This window comes from Narcine bancroftii, chromosome 4 (genome assembly GCF_036971445.1).
Source record: "Narcine bancroftii isolate sNarBan1 chromosome 4, sNarBan1.hap1, whole genome shotgun sequence".
Lineage (NCBI taxonomy): Eukaryota > Metazoa > Chordata > Chondrichthyes > Torpediniformes > Narcinidae > Narcine > Narcine bancroftii.
This window is the reverse complement of record NC_091472.1, coordinates 125658810-125673514: the sequence shown is the minus strand read 5'-3', so window position 1 is coordinate 125673514 and position 14705 is coordinate 125658810. Positions and strand designations below refer to the sequence as shown.

The 14705-nt window shown below is 36.8% G+C and overlaps 1 protein-coding gene and 1 long non-coding RNA gene across 6 annotated transcripts in view; one reads left to right on the top strand and one right to left on the bottom strand.

Annotated features, from left to right (window-relative positions):
- Positions 1-1014: 1014 nt before the first annotated feature.
- The window catches only part of ankrd13a (ankyrin repeat domain 13A), a 67204-nt gene continuing 53513 nt past the window's right edge, over positions 1015-14705 (bottom strand). For 3 of the 4 annotated variants that reach the window (XM_069932751.1, XM_069932749.1, XM_069932750.1), the window contains exons 11-15: positions 14382-14539; positions 13657-13791; positions 12175-12341; positions 4133-4197; positions 1015-2236 (exon numbers count right to left, since the gene is read on the bottom strand). In XM_069932751.1, the coding sequence (XP_069788852.1) occupies positions 2056-2236; positions 4133-4197; positions 12175-12341; positions 13657-13791; positions 14382-14539 (706 nt within the window). In that variant the 3' untranslated portion in view covers positions 1015-2055. Of the gene's footprint in view, positions 2237-4132; positions 4198-10829; positions 10928-12174; positions 12342-13656; positions 13792-14381; positions 14540-14705 lie in introns of all 4 variants that reach the window. The other variant, XM_069932752.1, reaches the window with a different exon arrangement.
- Positions 2455-14569, top strand: LOC138761116 (uncharacterized). 2 transcript variants are annotated; one of them, XR_011356127.1, is made up of 3 exons: positions 2455-2538; positions 10662-10701; positions 14394-14569. It is a non-coding gene; the product is annotated as an uncharacterized lncRNA (long non-coding RNA). The 2 variants fall into 2 exon arrangements; XR_011356126.1 differs by having other exon boundaries at positions 2462-2674.

Genomic DNA, 14705 nt, shown 5'->3' with positions numbered 1-14705 from the left:
GGTAATGAGTAAACCTTTAATTACAACCTATATTAACTTTTCTAAGCATGATTTTCTATCCTTGTTTGTCTCATTTCCTTGCTGACATGTCTGTCATTGGTCTCATGCATGCACTGCCAGAAAGAGTCCATTGGAGGAACATCACCTCATCTATCAGGGCCCCCTACAACCAGATGGTATTAACATCAACTGCTCCAGTTCCTGTTTAAACCCCCACCTCCAGCTTTGTCCCCCGTCTCCTCTTGTTCTGTCTCTTTCTTCCCCACCTCCTTTGACAGAGCCAAAATCAGTTCTTACCTTTCATCTTCCCATTCTTTATTCAGGTGTCTGTCTGCTTTTTGCATACATCTTGAAGGACTTGGACCCAAAACATCTAAATCTTTGCCTTTCTATGGACACTGAAGATTGGCTGAGTTCCTCCAGCATTTATTGAATGTTTCCAAAAACAGCTTTCTAGTCTTCAATATTTTGAGCAAATACTCCTCCACCAAACTATGTCTCAGCAAGAAAGCATTACTCTACCACACTGCCTAGATGATGTGCCATTACTGATTAAGCTAATGGAGTGTTCAAAAATTCAACTACCATGCTGGGTTTCAAATTGTGAGGGGACCAACATGATAACTTCATGGTGCTGATAATCAACTCTTCTCAATGTTGCACCGTTGACTATGATAAATAGGGAAGATCTAACAGCATTAAAGCTTTAGCTGGAAACACCAACTACTGCCTTGGCCTACAGCAGAAGCACAAATTATACACATGCTTATTTTATATGTATGATTGTTGCCTTTGCAATGTGGTTCAAATGGGAAACCCTCAAGTTAATTAGCAGTAAATTAATGCATTCTTGTTGACTACCTTGAAAACCTTTGCTAATTTCTCCCCACAAACCTAATTATAATGAGGCAGTCTATGACCAGGAAGACTATATGGTCTTGGTAGTAACCTACAGCAAAAGTTTCTTTTTGTTTTCACCAGTTTGTTAAAATAAACTCAAATAAACTGTTTAATTTGTTTTACTTCATTCAGAGAAAAGAGTAAAAGCACATGTCTGCAAAACTACAGTGTACAATTTCATTTTGAAGTACAGTATAAGTTAAATCTTTTTACAAAGATTAAGATATCTGAAATGATTAGCATAACTCATTTCTTCCTCCCTTTATAAATGGAAAAAGAGTAAATTTCACATTTCACCAGAATCATGCAATTTGTGGGGCATTCACTTATGCAAACAAAGATTAAATTACATATTTATCCTTGGGACATCTCAACAAAACCCTTCTCAATGGTGATCTGAGCCTATGACAAGCTCTTGTTAAGACACAAATAGGTACTAATGTTGAACCCAAGTAGGTGGTGTTACCCTGTGGGAAAGCAGGTCCAATAATCAGATGGGGTTCGTACTCTAGTCACAATCCAGCAATACCTGAAGGAAAATGTGCACATTTAAAGATTAAGTGAGCAATCTGGTCCTTCACCCACAAAAAAAATGTGCCAATCCTCCACTGGCAATGAGGAATGGACATGTAATGCAACTGCGCCTGCTTCAATTCTGGTACAGAGCTCAATCTGCAAATAACTTATTGCATTTGCAGCCATAATATCTGTGAAAGTATAGAAATAGCAACACATTTATCCATCTTCAATAAGATGCGTGTGATCGACATGGTTTTAAGATGCATGTTTCACTGTAGGGGCAATTTGGCTATTACTATCTGAAAAATCAATATAATAAAACACTGAAAATGATCATTATGTCAGAAGGTTGACTAAATTTCTGATCTGTAAACTAGACATGAGATAATATCGTGGTTTCCAAAAAAAAAATCTGGATTGTGCAAGGAAAAAGGCTAATAGCCAGTGCTGGTGAATGCTACATATTACTGCATCAGGGAATGAAAGAACCATCAACACGATCTGCTGGCCCTGCAGATTGTCGACAGGATGTGGAAAAAATATATACTTTTTTTTTAAAACAGTCTGATTAATTTCACTGTTGTAACAGGTTAATAAAGTGCTGTGCACCCGTTTCAAATGGCCCACAAAGAGCCTTCACTGCTCCTGGAGAGAGAGCTCCAAAATACGCTTCAGCATTGCTTCCTCTTCATTCTGTCTTTTCTCTTGCTCCTCAAGCTCTTTGGCAGAAAGCTCCATGGCATATTGCAACTGTGTGTTGTAGTTGGAGAACTGGTTTATTGATTGAGAGCCTGCTATAATCCTCTCACTAGTTGCCCTAGAAGAATTAGCAGAGAAGCAATGGTAATATTTGAGGAGAATTCACATAGTTCAGTTTAAGGGAATTTTTCCCAGGATCTTGTGATAAACATGACACACAAAGATCTGATTTCTGTCCCTGGTGTTTGTGAAGTCAGCCAAGAACAGATATCAATAGTGATGCTACACCTAGCAACACAATGAATCACCTGTGTGTGCTCCCAGTGACATTCTGAAGGAACACGATTCACCTCCTCTCATGTGCCAGCCAGACAACACTGAAAACGTACTGAATTTTACCCGACCACCTTCAGAAAACAGGTGATAAAAAGCCTTTTTATCAGGATAGACATAATTTGCGCCCAATGATACCTCAACATCCTTGGATGCAAAATATCTACTAGGCTAAACCATAACATCTTCTTCCAAAAATGTATTCCACCTCTTCAGAAAGCAGGTACAGAAGTGAGAAATGTAGCATTTCTTAAGTTCAAGAATATTTCCCCCTCTCCCCACCAAACATCCATCAGGCTCTTAATCCTTCCCTTATTACCCTAATCATAAACTACTCTGGCATCACAAAAAGACATCCTTTTAAAATTACAACTCCATCACAAAAAGACATCCTTTTAAAATTACAACTCCACTCATGTTTGAGAAAACTCTTCTTCTCATCTCTCCTTTAAATCTATAAACTCTGGTTAGTGATCTACGCACAACAAAACAGCTTTCTCTGACAAAACTTGAAGACCTCTTACTTTAACCCTCATTGTGCTAAGAAAAATGTTAACTTTTCACATCTTTTGTAACCAACATAGGAGTCCAGTAAATGTCGAGTTCTTTTTTCAAGCAAGTTCTTTATACATGGTTCCAACACTTATTTAATCAACCTCACTATGAAAATGGAGAAGTGAAGGGCAATCTGGAAAACAATACTTCTACTGTCACCACCCACCCAATTACAATATATTTCAAGTTGAACACTATCAATCACTTCCAGCTGCTCAAATTCTCGGCAGAGACTTTCCAGCAGAGTAGTTCTGGGTTTGTAGGAAAACGAGTAAGAAACAGAAAAAAACTGCTGCATTATACAAAAGGTGAAAACCAGCCAGACGAGTCCCTATGTCCCCTTAAGCCAGCTCTGCCAACAAGATCATGACCAATCCTTTACCTCAATTGCTCTTTCTCTCCTGAACATGCAAATCCCTTACTGTCCAACAGTATTATATCAACTAATGAACAAGCACAACACTCCAAGGTAGGGAATTTCAAATAGTTCTAATGTTCAGATCATACATTTTTTCCTTATTCAATCTTACATCGTTAATCATTTGTCCTAAGACTAGAAACTCCAGTTCTAGGTTCTCCAGTTTCAAGACTCTGAGCTTCCATCCTATTAGACCCTCTCTGAATGTTATATCCCAAAGAGATAATTTCTTGACCAAATAAACTCCTCCATTCTCCTCAGTGGTCATGTGCTCATACTGCCTCTTTAGGTAACATTCTCAATGCAGCATCAATAAAACTTTGTACAGTTGTAGGAAATGCTTCTTTGTCTTGTATTCCAATTTTATTTCATTAAGGATCAACATCCCATTTGCCTTCCAAACGGCTCACCACACATGAAAAACAAGCATCAAGTATTAAAAAGCACTCTTAACAATTTTCTGAGAATGGTGAGCAGAAAATTGAGTACCCCAACAAATGTTAAAATAAACCACAGCACGTTTCTACAACTTTCTTGAACTCAAATATTTGGTTCTCAGATCTAACAGCAATCTCCCAAAATTCTTGACTTTACCATAGTTAGCATTTCACAGGAGAAAAATCTCCAGCTTATTTCAATACAAAGCAGAAGAAATGAGAGGGAAAACACTTTTCTTACATAAATGTTTATGAAGTAATATTCCTTTACCTCTCACTATCTTGGTTCAAGCTCTGTTCTGATGAAGTTCGGCTGCGAACCATTTCCCATGCACCCTGAAATAGAAAAAATGGAAGGGTCACCCCATGCAGATGTTGTGTGCATTTCTGTTGTAAATTTTGTTCAGTTATCTGAACTGTGGACTGGAATACTTTGCTGTATCCGAGAGAAAAAATACATCATTTTTTTTTGCATTGAAATGTCAGATTCTCATGCCAAACTGACCACATTCATGCGCAATTCAGTCAGATACTTGAGTACAGTATATTATCTTATAAATAATTGGCTGCAACATGCTTCTACCATGAATGGAATTCACAAACAGTTCATCTTTTAAAGATGATTAGTTATTCAAACAATGGAAATGGGAAAATTGCCAAAATGGTGCAAGATAGTCTGAGAAAGGTAGTGAAACTCAATTTAATTAGAACCAATCTGAACTGCAGTTTAAAAAAGGTCAAGAAAAACAAAGCTCTGAGCCAAATTGTGCTGATTTCAGACCAGATTTAATTGGACTCCAATTCTTTAAAAAAAAAATCTTGTGTCCTTTCTAATGATTTTCCTGGTGTCCTGGGTAAATTTGTACCTCTCACTTTGTTCATTTTAGATTGGTCACAGTGTTTGAGCGACCGAAAGAAAATAGACACACACACACGCACACACACACACACACACACACACACACACACACACACACACACACACACACACACACACACACACACACACACACACACACACACACACACACACACACACACACACACACACACACACACACACACACACACACACACACACACACACACCGAGAGCAGTTCAGTTTATACAAATGTTTATTACAAATTCAAAAGCTGATTTCAAACTGCAATATGCTAGCCCTTCCCAACTATACTTATCAATGCCTGGACTGGTCCCAACTGCCGAAGCGAAGCAGTTGTAGTAGGTTGTTGGGGAGCCGGTAGCAGCTTCTTCACCTCCCTCGACCAGGATGTTAGCTGGACTCTAGAAGTTCTTTCTCTTGCTGAGAGATGTTGCCACCTCTCAGAGAGTCTCCAACTTCAGCAGCAGGACCATGGCTTATATTACCCAAAAATTGCTTACCCAAGCACCTATTCCCAGCACAGTAAGAAAGATAAGCGAGCAAGCTAGCATGCTAGGCTTCTATCGAATAACGTAATTTTCAGCTTATCACTTTGAATACAATGGTTTATTTTGCATCAAGGCTAGGCCTCTGACAGTCTGTGACCAAAACAAGCAGGAAGATTAAATGTTCTTGGTACGCAGATGTCCTTTCGTCAAATAACTACATCTCTGGCCCTCTCAGTGGAATTTAGCTTATGTCTGCTGATTCTAAAAAAACAAGCAGGTTCTCAGCCTTGCAGAAGCAAAGGCTGCAAAAGTAAAAAACACGGTTTAAATCTTCCATTACACCTGGGATCAAATACAATTCACAAAATAAGACAATCAATGTTTCAGGCCTGAGCCCATTGTCAGAAATGCATAAAAACAGGTAGACACCTGAATATCTATTTCTTTTTGGAGATTGTTTTTGTGTGCAGACTCCAATGCAGGATAAGAGGTCCAACTCTGATTCCACCAATGAAAAGAACCGCTATTAATCACTTGTGATATTTTGAAGAGAAGGTGACCAATATAATCAAAATATACATAATTGGTATGGAAATAGAAAAATGATGATTTGTCAAATCTTTGCAGCCTGCAGGACAGTTTAAGAAAGAAAAGCATTTTAGGCATTAAAAATTAATGTAAAGTTAAAGAAAGGGCTGAGCAAAAGCTGGAAATCTAAAACAAAATTGTGAAAATAAAAGAATACTGGAGAGAAAAATATTTATGGTAAAACACTGGTTCAGACATTGCTTCAGTATCATGTCCAAATCTGGAAAATGCACTTAGGAAGGCCTTTAGAGAGGTTGCAGAAAAAAATTGCTAGAATGTTTCCCTTTCAGCATTTAAGAAACTTTGATTGTGTGGATAAACCAGAAATATCCTGAAAGGAGGAAATGGGAATATTGTATGGATAAAAATTGGAACAGAACAAAAAAAAACTCCAGAGGGTTATTAACTCAGTCAGTGACATCACAAGCACACATCTTCCCTCCATCAAGGACAACTAAAAGAAGCAATGTCTTAGGAAAGTAGCCTCTCCTCAAGGACACCCACCACGCAGGCCATGCCCTCTTCACTCAGTTACCATCGAGAAAAGGTACAGGAGCCTGAAGACGGGCACAAGGACAGCTTCTTCCCCTGTCATCAGATTCCTGAAGGAGCAATGAACCACTGGCATTGCCTTACTTTGGCTTTTTCTTTTACTATCTTTATTTATTTTGTAAGATAGTTTATATATATGTTTGCACTATGATGCTACTACAAAACAATGAATTTTATTAAATGTTCCATGACAATAAATTCTGATTCTGAATAATGTGCAACATAATGGTGCAGCTTGCAGACCTGATGTACAAAGGAGACCAGAGTTCTGTGACGTGTTTGTTCTTTCTTCCTGTGACCACACAGTTTCCTCCCAAATCCTAAAGACACGAGGACTGGTAGGTTCATTGACTACAATAAATTGCCCCTAGTTTATAGGTGAATCATACAATCTGGGGGTGTTGATGAAAATGTGGGATGAATTTTAAAAAGTGAATTAATGCCAGTGGGTAGTTGATGGTCAGTACGGACAAGCCAAAGGATATGTTTCAATGTTAAATCTTTCTACAACCCTATAATTGAGTGTTCAAAATTCAAGGGTGTGGAATCTAGATCAAATAAGAAAACCTGCTTGCAGTAGCGGTAGAGACATAAACCTGAGATTTAAAGTGAGTGGCAAAATAATCTAAAAATATTTTGAATATTTTATTTTTGTTTTTTTCCATAAATATACATATCAAAATTTTCCATTTTCAAACACACACACACACACACACACAAAACAGCCCCTTCTCCCCACCCCCTTCTCAGTATAAATCCGTACACTGTCATATCTTACAGTTGGGTTTTTAAAAGTCTTCATTCGGGAGGTAATTTATATTTTTATAATAGTAGCATCCTTTCACTTTATTTATTTATATTTGAGCCCCTAAATAATCCAAATATGGTTGCCATATTTTTATAAAATACATCATATTTGTTCTTTAAATTATGCAGGGTTTTTTCCCCCATAGATATACAACTGTTCACCTGTCTTCCATCGCGCTATCTGGAGAGGGAGTCGGATTTCCAAGGAATCGCAATACATTTCTCAGCTATTTTAACAAATGAAATTTGGAATTTAGTCAATTTATTACTTATTTCAATAAAGTTGCCCAAAAGATAAAGCTCTGAGTGTCCACGAAGGACACCTGTGATCCTTATCAATATTTCAGTAATATCCTGCCAGAAAGGTCTCAGCTTCACATGACCACATAGCATGTACAAACATTCCTATTTCTATTCCACACTGAAAAACACATCTTCGATATATCCGATTTTGATTTATGTAGTTTCTGTGATGTGATGTATAATTGGCATAGAAAATTATATTGTTCTAATCTGTATCTTGCATTTATAATTGATGTCATGCTATCCAAACACCAATCAGACCAGCATCTTTCCATTATTGCAACTCCTAAATCTGACTCCCATCTCTCTCAATCTCTGCAAACCTGGTGTTGCACTTTCATTCTGGAGAGCAAAGTACATCTTAGATATAAATTTCGGAGCGTCCTTAGCCAAATCATTTGTTCCATCTCACTAATTTCAGGTGGGGCTAAATTTGGTCCTCATCTTTCTCTTAAGAATTATATTAACTGGAGAAAGCAAAAGAATATCCTATCCCATACATTTTTTAATTGTTCAAAAGACAAGAGATCCTTCCATATAATAATCAACAACATCTTATTCCTTTGTCATACCATGAATTCAATATTTTGTTGCCCAGATTCATAGGCAGTAGTACATTAGTGATATACCTGCTTCCCACCACCCCCCCATACATTCATTTATTTCTTGTCATATTCTAATCATATGTATTAATATAGGGTTATCATTTTTATTTTTGTTATTGGTTTAATATTCCACATAAATAAAGTCCTTCATTGTCTCATCTTTTATTGAATTCAGTCCCACTGGAATCCACGAGGGGGGACTGTTTTCTTCAAAGAAAGATTATAGAATTCTTGATTGCATTGATAAATAATACTTTTTTTTTTAAAATCAGGGTGTCTAAATCCTCCCAATTTATAATCCCATGTTAATTTTTCCAGTGCAATTTTTGGTACTTTGTTATTTCATAAGAATTATCTTATACAATTATATAATTTAAAGAATTTTTTAAGTTAGTATAAATACGCAACAATAGAAATATATTGTAGTATTGGCATTACCTTCATTTTTATACAATTTACCCTTCCCATTAATGTAATTGGCAGATTTTCCTCTGGAGATCTTTTTCTATTTTTTTTTGAGTAGAGGGGTATAATTAAGTTTATATACATTTTGTAAATTATTATGTCATTATTCCTAAGAATTTAATTCCATCTTTCTTCCATTTAAATCTACTACTTTTTTTGGTAATCTTTAATAATCAAAGTTCTGCATGGCATTATCTCACTTTTATCCTTATTTATTTTATATCCTGATATTTTTCCATATTTTTCTAATATTGCTTGTAAGGATCAGACATAAGTAATGGCACATCAGCAGCAAATAAACTAATGTCATGTTCTTCTTGTGCAACTTTTTAGTCCTTAATGTCTGATCCCTTCTTATAATCTCTGCCAGAGATTCAATAGCTAGGATGAATAATGCTGGTGATAATGGACACCACTGTCTACTCGATCCACTCAAGGGAAAAATAGATGACATTTGGTTATTAGCCATAATTTTAGCTTGTGGCTTATGATAGAGAATTTTTATCCAATTTATAAATTTTCTGCCTATACCAAATTTTTCCAGCATTTTAAGAGAGATCATTCTACTTGATCAAATGCCTTTTCTGCATCTAAAAAAAAGTTATGTTTGGATTCAACTTTGATTTTGCCTTATGTATTATATTGAATAATCTACCTAGGCTATTAGAATGTCTTCCTTTAAAAAGTCCCAGCTGATCTGAATGTATTAATTTTGGTAAATACTCACCTAGTCTGTTGGCTAGTGCCTTTGCTAGAATTTTATAGTCTGTATTCAGAAGTGATATTGGTCTGTATGATGAGTCCTTTTAATGGATCTCTACCTTTCTTTGGTAGCACTGTAATTATAGCAGTTGAAAAGATTTCCAGGAAGGTTTGGGTCTCCACTGTCCGATCCAACACATCCATCAACGTATCTTTAAATTGTCTACAAAACTAAGGCGGGAACCCATCTTACCCCGGGGTCTTATTAACTTGCAAGGTACCCAGAGCTTTCTCTATTTCTTCCCTTGTAAAAGGAGCATCTAAGTCATCTCTTTCTCTCTCTTTGAGTTTAGTAATTTCAACATGTTAAAAATTCTCCCATCTCATTTTCATCTCCTACTAATTCTGATTTTTTTTTTTTAAATAGTTTCATATAGAATTGTCAAAATGTACTACTTTTTTTTGATAATATCAGCTTCTGTTTCTATTGCATTTATCATTCCGGATGACTCCTCTGCTTTAACCTGCCAAGATAACACTTTATGTGCTCGTTCTCCTAGTTCATTATATCATTTAGTTTTTAATATAATTTTCTCCATTCTATATGTTTGTAGTGTATTATTTTGTAACTTTTTGTTCTCTTCTGTTCTATATTTTTCTTGCATTTCTGACATCTGATATTCTTTTTCCAATTTTGTTACATTCTTCTCTAGACCTTCTAATTCTCTTGCATATCTCTCAAGATTTTTGCTGTGCTGTACAAAATAATTTGTCACCTCAAAAAAGCTTTAAGTGTAATCCATATTAGAAAACTGTTGTCAGTGGAAAGATCAATTTCACAAAATATTTATCTCAATAAATACAGAAAAATACTTTCTCTTTAATTATGTAGCATTAAGAAGCCATCTGATCATTCTTTTGCATTATTGTGATAGTTAATGTTAATGGCGAGTGGTCTGATAAAAGTTTTGGCCAAATTCTCTGTTTTTACCACTCTACTTTGAAATTGGGCAGACATTAAAAATAGGTCAATACCTTGTATGTGAATCGTATACCATTGAGTAGAATGAATAGTTTCTTTCTAGCCTCCATATTATCAATTAGGTTTAAATCCTTCTTAAATTATAGTGTTGTTTTTGCAGCTTTCACCCTTATTACTGTTCTCGCTGATTTGTCCAATATTGGATCTAAACAAAAATTGAACTCTTCCCCCAATCAATATATTTTGCCTTCCCCCTGCAGTTTTTAAAAAGATATTCTTCATAAAGACTTCATCATCAGAATTTGGGGGATAAATATTCATAAATATCTATGATTCTGCATAAATTTTACAAATCTTTCTGGCTAATTTTTTTAATTAATTAAAATCAAAATAATCTAAAATGGCACAAGATCTTCTTTTGCAGGTGCAAAGTGGTTATGAACAAAAAGGAAGCATCTGTAAAGGTAACTGAAGCCAATTCAATTGTAGCTCACAAAAAATAAATTGATTAAGTACTTGAAGGAGAAAAATATGAAGCAAAAAAAAAAAGCTGCAGGGTTAGTGTGCGATTAGCACAACGCTGTTACAGTACTTGTGACCCAGGTTCAAATCTGGTGCTGTCTGTAAGGAGTTTGTATGTTCTCCCCATGTCTGCGTGGGTTTCCTCTGGGTGCTCAGGTTTCCTCTCACCTTTTAAAACATATGGAAATTGTAGGTTAATTGGGTGCAATTAGGCACCACTGGCTCATGGGCCAGAAGGGCCTGTTACAGTGTTGCATGTCTAATTAAAAGAAAAAGGACATGTCTAATTAAAAGAAAAAGGACTAATTGCATTGCTTGACAAAAAATATGGCATGGACTAGATGGACTGAATGGCTTCATTCTGTGCTGCAATAACTCTATTTTTAGGGATCATATCCAAGCAAGAGTCAACGGGGTGGAGGCCAGGGCAGCCCAGCCTGGGATTGGGACAACCATCATGGAGCCCAGGGTTTGGCGCCAAGCGAAGTTGGCAGATGTGCTTGGGGGGATGCCTCACCAAGGTTACGGAGCTAAATTGTGGACTGTTTGTGGGGCCGGGACTTCTCCATGCTGGTGGGACTTTCCTGAGGGGCCGCATTGTGGAGGATGGTGGTAATGTGGGTGCCTGTAGGGCTTGGAGGTGCCTATACTATAACCCCAGGCACCAGAGAACATGAATGGAGAGACTCCTTACTCGACCTACCGAGGGCTGCTGCGGTCTTTCAATCCTTATGGTGCTAGCGTTGGTTTCTAGTCAGAGTATTGGTGGCACAGATTTTTCTTTTTATATATATATTTGCAACTGAGTGTTTTATGTATAATGAATTTAGTTCAACTTGTGATTTAAGTAATTTTATGTAATGTGTTTAGTCTAATGTCCAAATTGTGTTTAGTCTAAAGTGTCTTGTGTTTTACTCTCTAATGAATGCACCAGGTCTCCAAGAGTGTTCCCATTTTTTTTTAAATAAATTGCTGCTCATTATAATTGCCACAGCTTTACAAAATGATAAGCTTCGAATTTGTACTGATTCCCCTGACCTCAGATAATTGTCTTGGTGTCACTTTTGTCATGGTTGCCAAGGGACCTGCAACACCCACCCAGTTAGTTTGGTAGGGCATGGGGTTGAGTTGGCTGCACTGGTGTATTTAGGCAGCTTTTCATCACCCACGTGTTTCTCCAACCCATTACTATTCTGCGAGATGACTCTCTTGTCCAGTGTCTAGTCTTTTGTGTTTGTTGATTTTATGCTTTGGGTATTTTTAAATTAATTGATGTAAAGCACTTTGCAGCAACATTCTGTGGTTTAAAATGTGCTCTATAAATAAATTATTCAATATTAAATTCAATTCAACATCTCAAGTTGTGTACAAAAGCAAGTGCCTCATTAAATATCAAGCCATAATTACAAACTTACATCATTGCCATCAGGTTGGGAATCCAACAGACTCTGCTGGATTGCAAGCTGGATCAACTGGTCATTCTCATCTCCATCAATGCCAGGCACTACATTCCGTCTGCCACCACGGACACGGTAATTTTCTGGAATGGCATACACCGATGGGTCAACTTCAAAGCTAGAGTCTGGAGACAGAAAATAGGGCAGATTAAGTGCCAATATGAAGAAATTTGGCACAGTAAATATGCAAGATACACATTTTTTAGAAAATATTGCTATTGTACACCAATAGATATCAAATTGTCTTTTATTATTTTATGATATGTGGGCATCTCTGGTACAGATCATATTAATTACCCTTATCGAACAGGCCCTGTGAAGATCACAGTAAGTGAAACTTTAAGATCAAATATGCTTTATGGAATGGCAGTTTTGATGAAAGATCCAGAAACATTAGTCGTTTCACTTTCTACAGATGCTGCCCAAACTGGTGAGTGTTTCCAGTATTTTATGGGGTTTTTTTTGCACTGAAACCATTTTTCTTCTTACCTCAATTAACTTCCAAAGGGATGCAGCACCAAACTTTCTGTACCCAGTGCCAGTCTACTGCTCTGTTTTATTTGGACAACCATAATTCCTGGAAATGTAGTTTCACACTGGTATGCAGGGGGGTGATCTTACCTCACCATTCTTAACCTTTGAAATTTTAAGACAGTGTTTAAAATGGACCATGTTCCAACATCCCACACATTCAGCACAAAAATGGCCAAAATATTGGATCTGCTGAGATGTTGTGAGAACATAGGGAAAAGGAATAATGGATATAATAAAAAGCAAAAATCTCAAGTGGAAGGAAAGAGGGAAGGAGATCGAGAAGCTTGAGTAAAGAAAAAATATTACAGAGATCTTATGGAGAAAAAAAATTCAAACCTAAATGTAAAAGAAAATAATTGATAAAAGGAGTGAAAGATGGAAAAGATGACAAATGTAACAAAAATATTAATGAGCCAAGAGATACACAGCCATACACAGAGCCAAGCAAGCAGGAGGAAAGAAATTTAAACCGATAGGAAACCAGAGAAACTGCTCTAGTGGTGGTTGGCAGATCCCATTATTTTCTTCTGTGAAACCTCAGCAATGATGTACTGTTCTTACTTTTCCATTTTTAACTGCAGCTAAAGGCCAGGGATCTCAGTGAGTTTCTCATTTAGTGCTACTACCAAGAGAAGAGTGCCAGACTCTGTATACTCTCATTCAAACAATTTGTTCTCGAATAAAGAGAAAGACAGAATTCCCCACAGATTCAAAGGTGTCCGAACAAAGTAGTTTTGTGGGTGTGTTGTCCACTGCAGGCTTATGTTTGAAATATTTTTTTTAAAGAAAGTCTATAAATCTCTGAAGAAAATGGGCACATTTTAGCAAACCACATGGAAAACATAACTTCAATGAAAATCAGATTGAGATCTTTAACAAAGTTGAAAAACAGAACAACATACGAACCTTTGATAGATACTGGTGCTGTTAAGCTGCTCTGTGATCCTTGGTGAGTTTGAGATGTCGCTGCCTTGAGGGTATTGCACGCATTTACATTTCCAAATGTAATTCGCGCATTCAGTACATAGAAGAGAGGAATTTCTGTAAACAGAAATATTACCGAGGTATCATTCAGAAAAGTCAAGTGTAACCAGCACATTGTTCAAAATTGTACATCTAGAACATTGCAAAATTAACTTTAACGGGTTTTTCCACAACTTTAGTAACCTAGCAACTGAAAACACCAACACAAAAACAAACTTTATTTATATTTCACAACCATAGGATATTCTGAAGTAATTTGTCATGTCCTGCACAAAGTACAGATCATCCTCCAAAGACATCAGTCTAGCTCTCTATCTGCACTGGACTTTCAGTCTGGATCATTAACTCAAGATTCTGGAAAGGGAGATTAATTGTATGGCTACTGAGCAGTAGCTGAAAGACTTTCTCCCACTCTTCTTCTGAATCTCACCTCCAATATTTTCTCCTCTTTCCTGAATGGTACTTGCATTCAAGGAGATAGTCCTTCACAATTACCAATCTCTCTATCACTTCAAGCAAGGGGCCACAGATTTATTGCTGACCTGAAACAATGAGCTATACTTGACAAATCTTATTCTATTCTTACCAGATGTTGGCAGTATGCGAGTCGTAAAGACAACAAACATTACTGATGATTTTAATTTTACCTATTTTGACAGGAAATCCTGGAGGAAATTGTAAAGTGATGAAGTCCCTGAGTTTTGCAAAGTGTGTGTTGCTCCTTGCCATAAGATCAATGATTGGAATCACCTGCTCCACAAAGGACAATGGGTAATCCTCACAGAGCCACAATGTTGCTTTGAATCTGGTCAGACCGGAGAGAAATAAAATGCAGTGAGGAGTTTGAAAAGTCCTTCATCTTGTTCAAACAAGTGATTTAAATTGTGTGTTAATGTAGGAAAACTTCCTATGTACTTCACAGAACAGCCATCGGTCACTCCAAGCCCAAGAGAAATACTAGGGAAATTAGA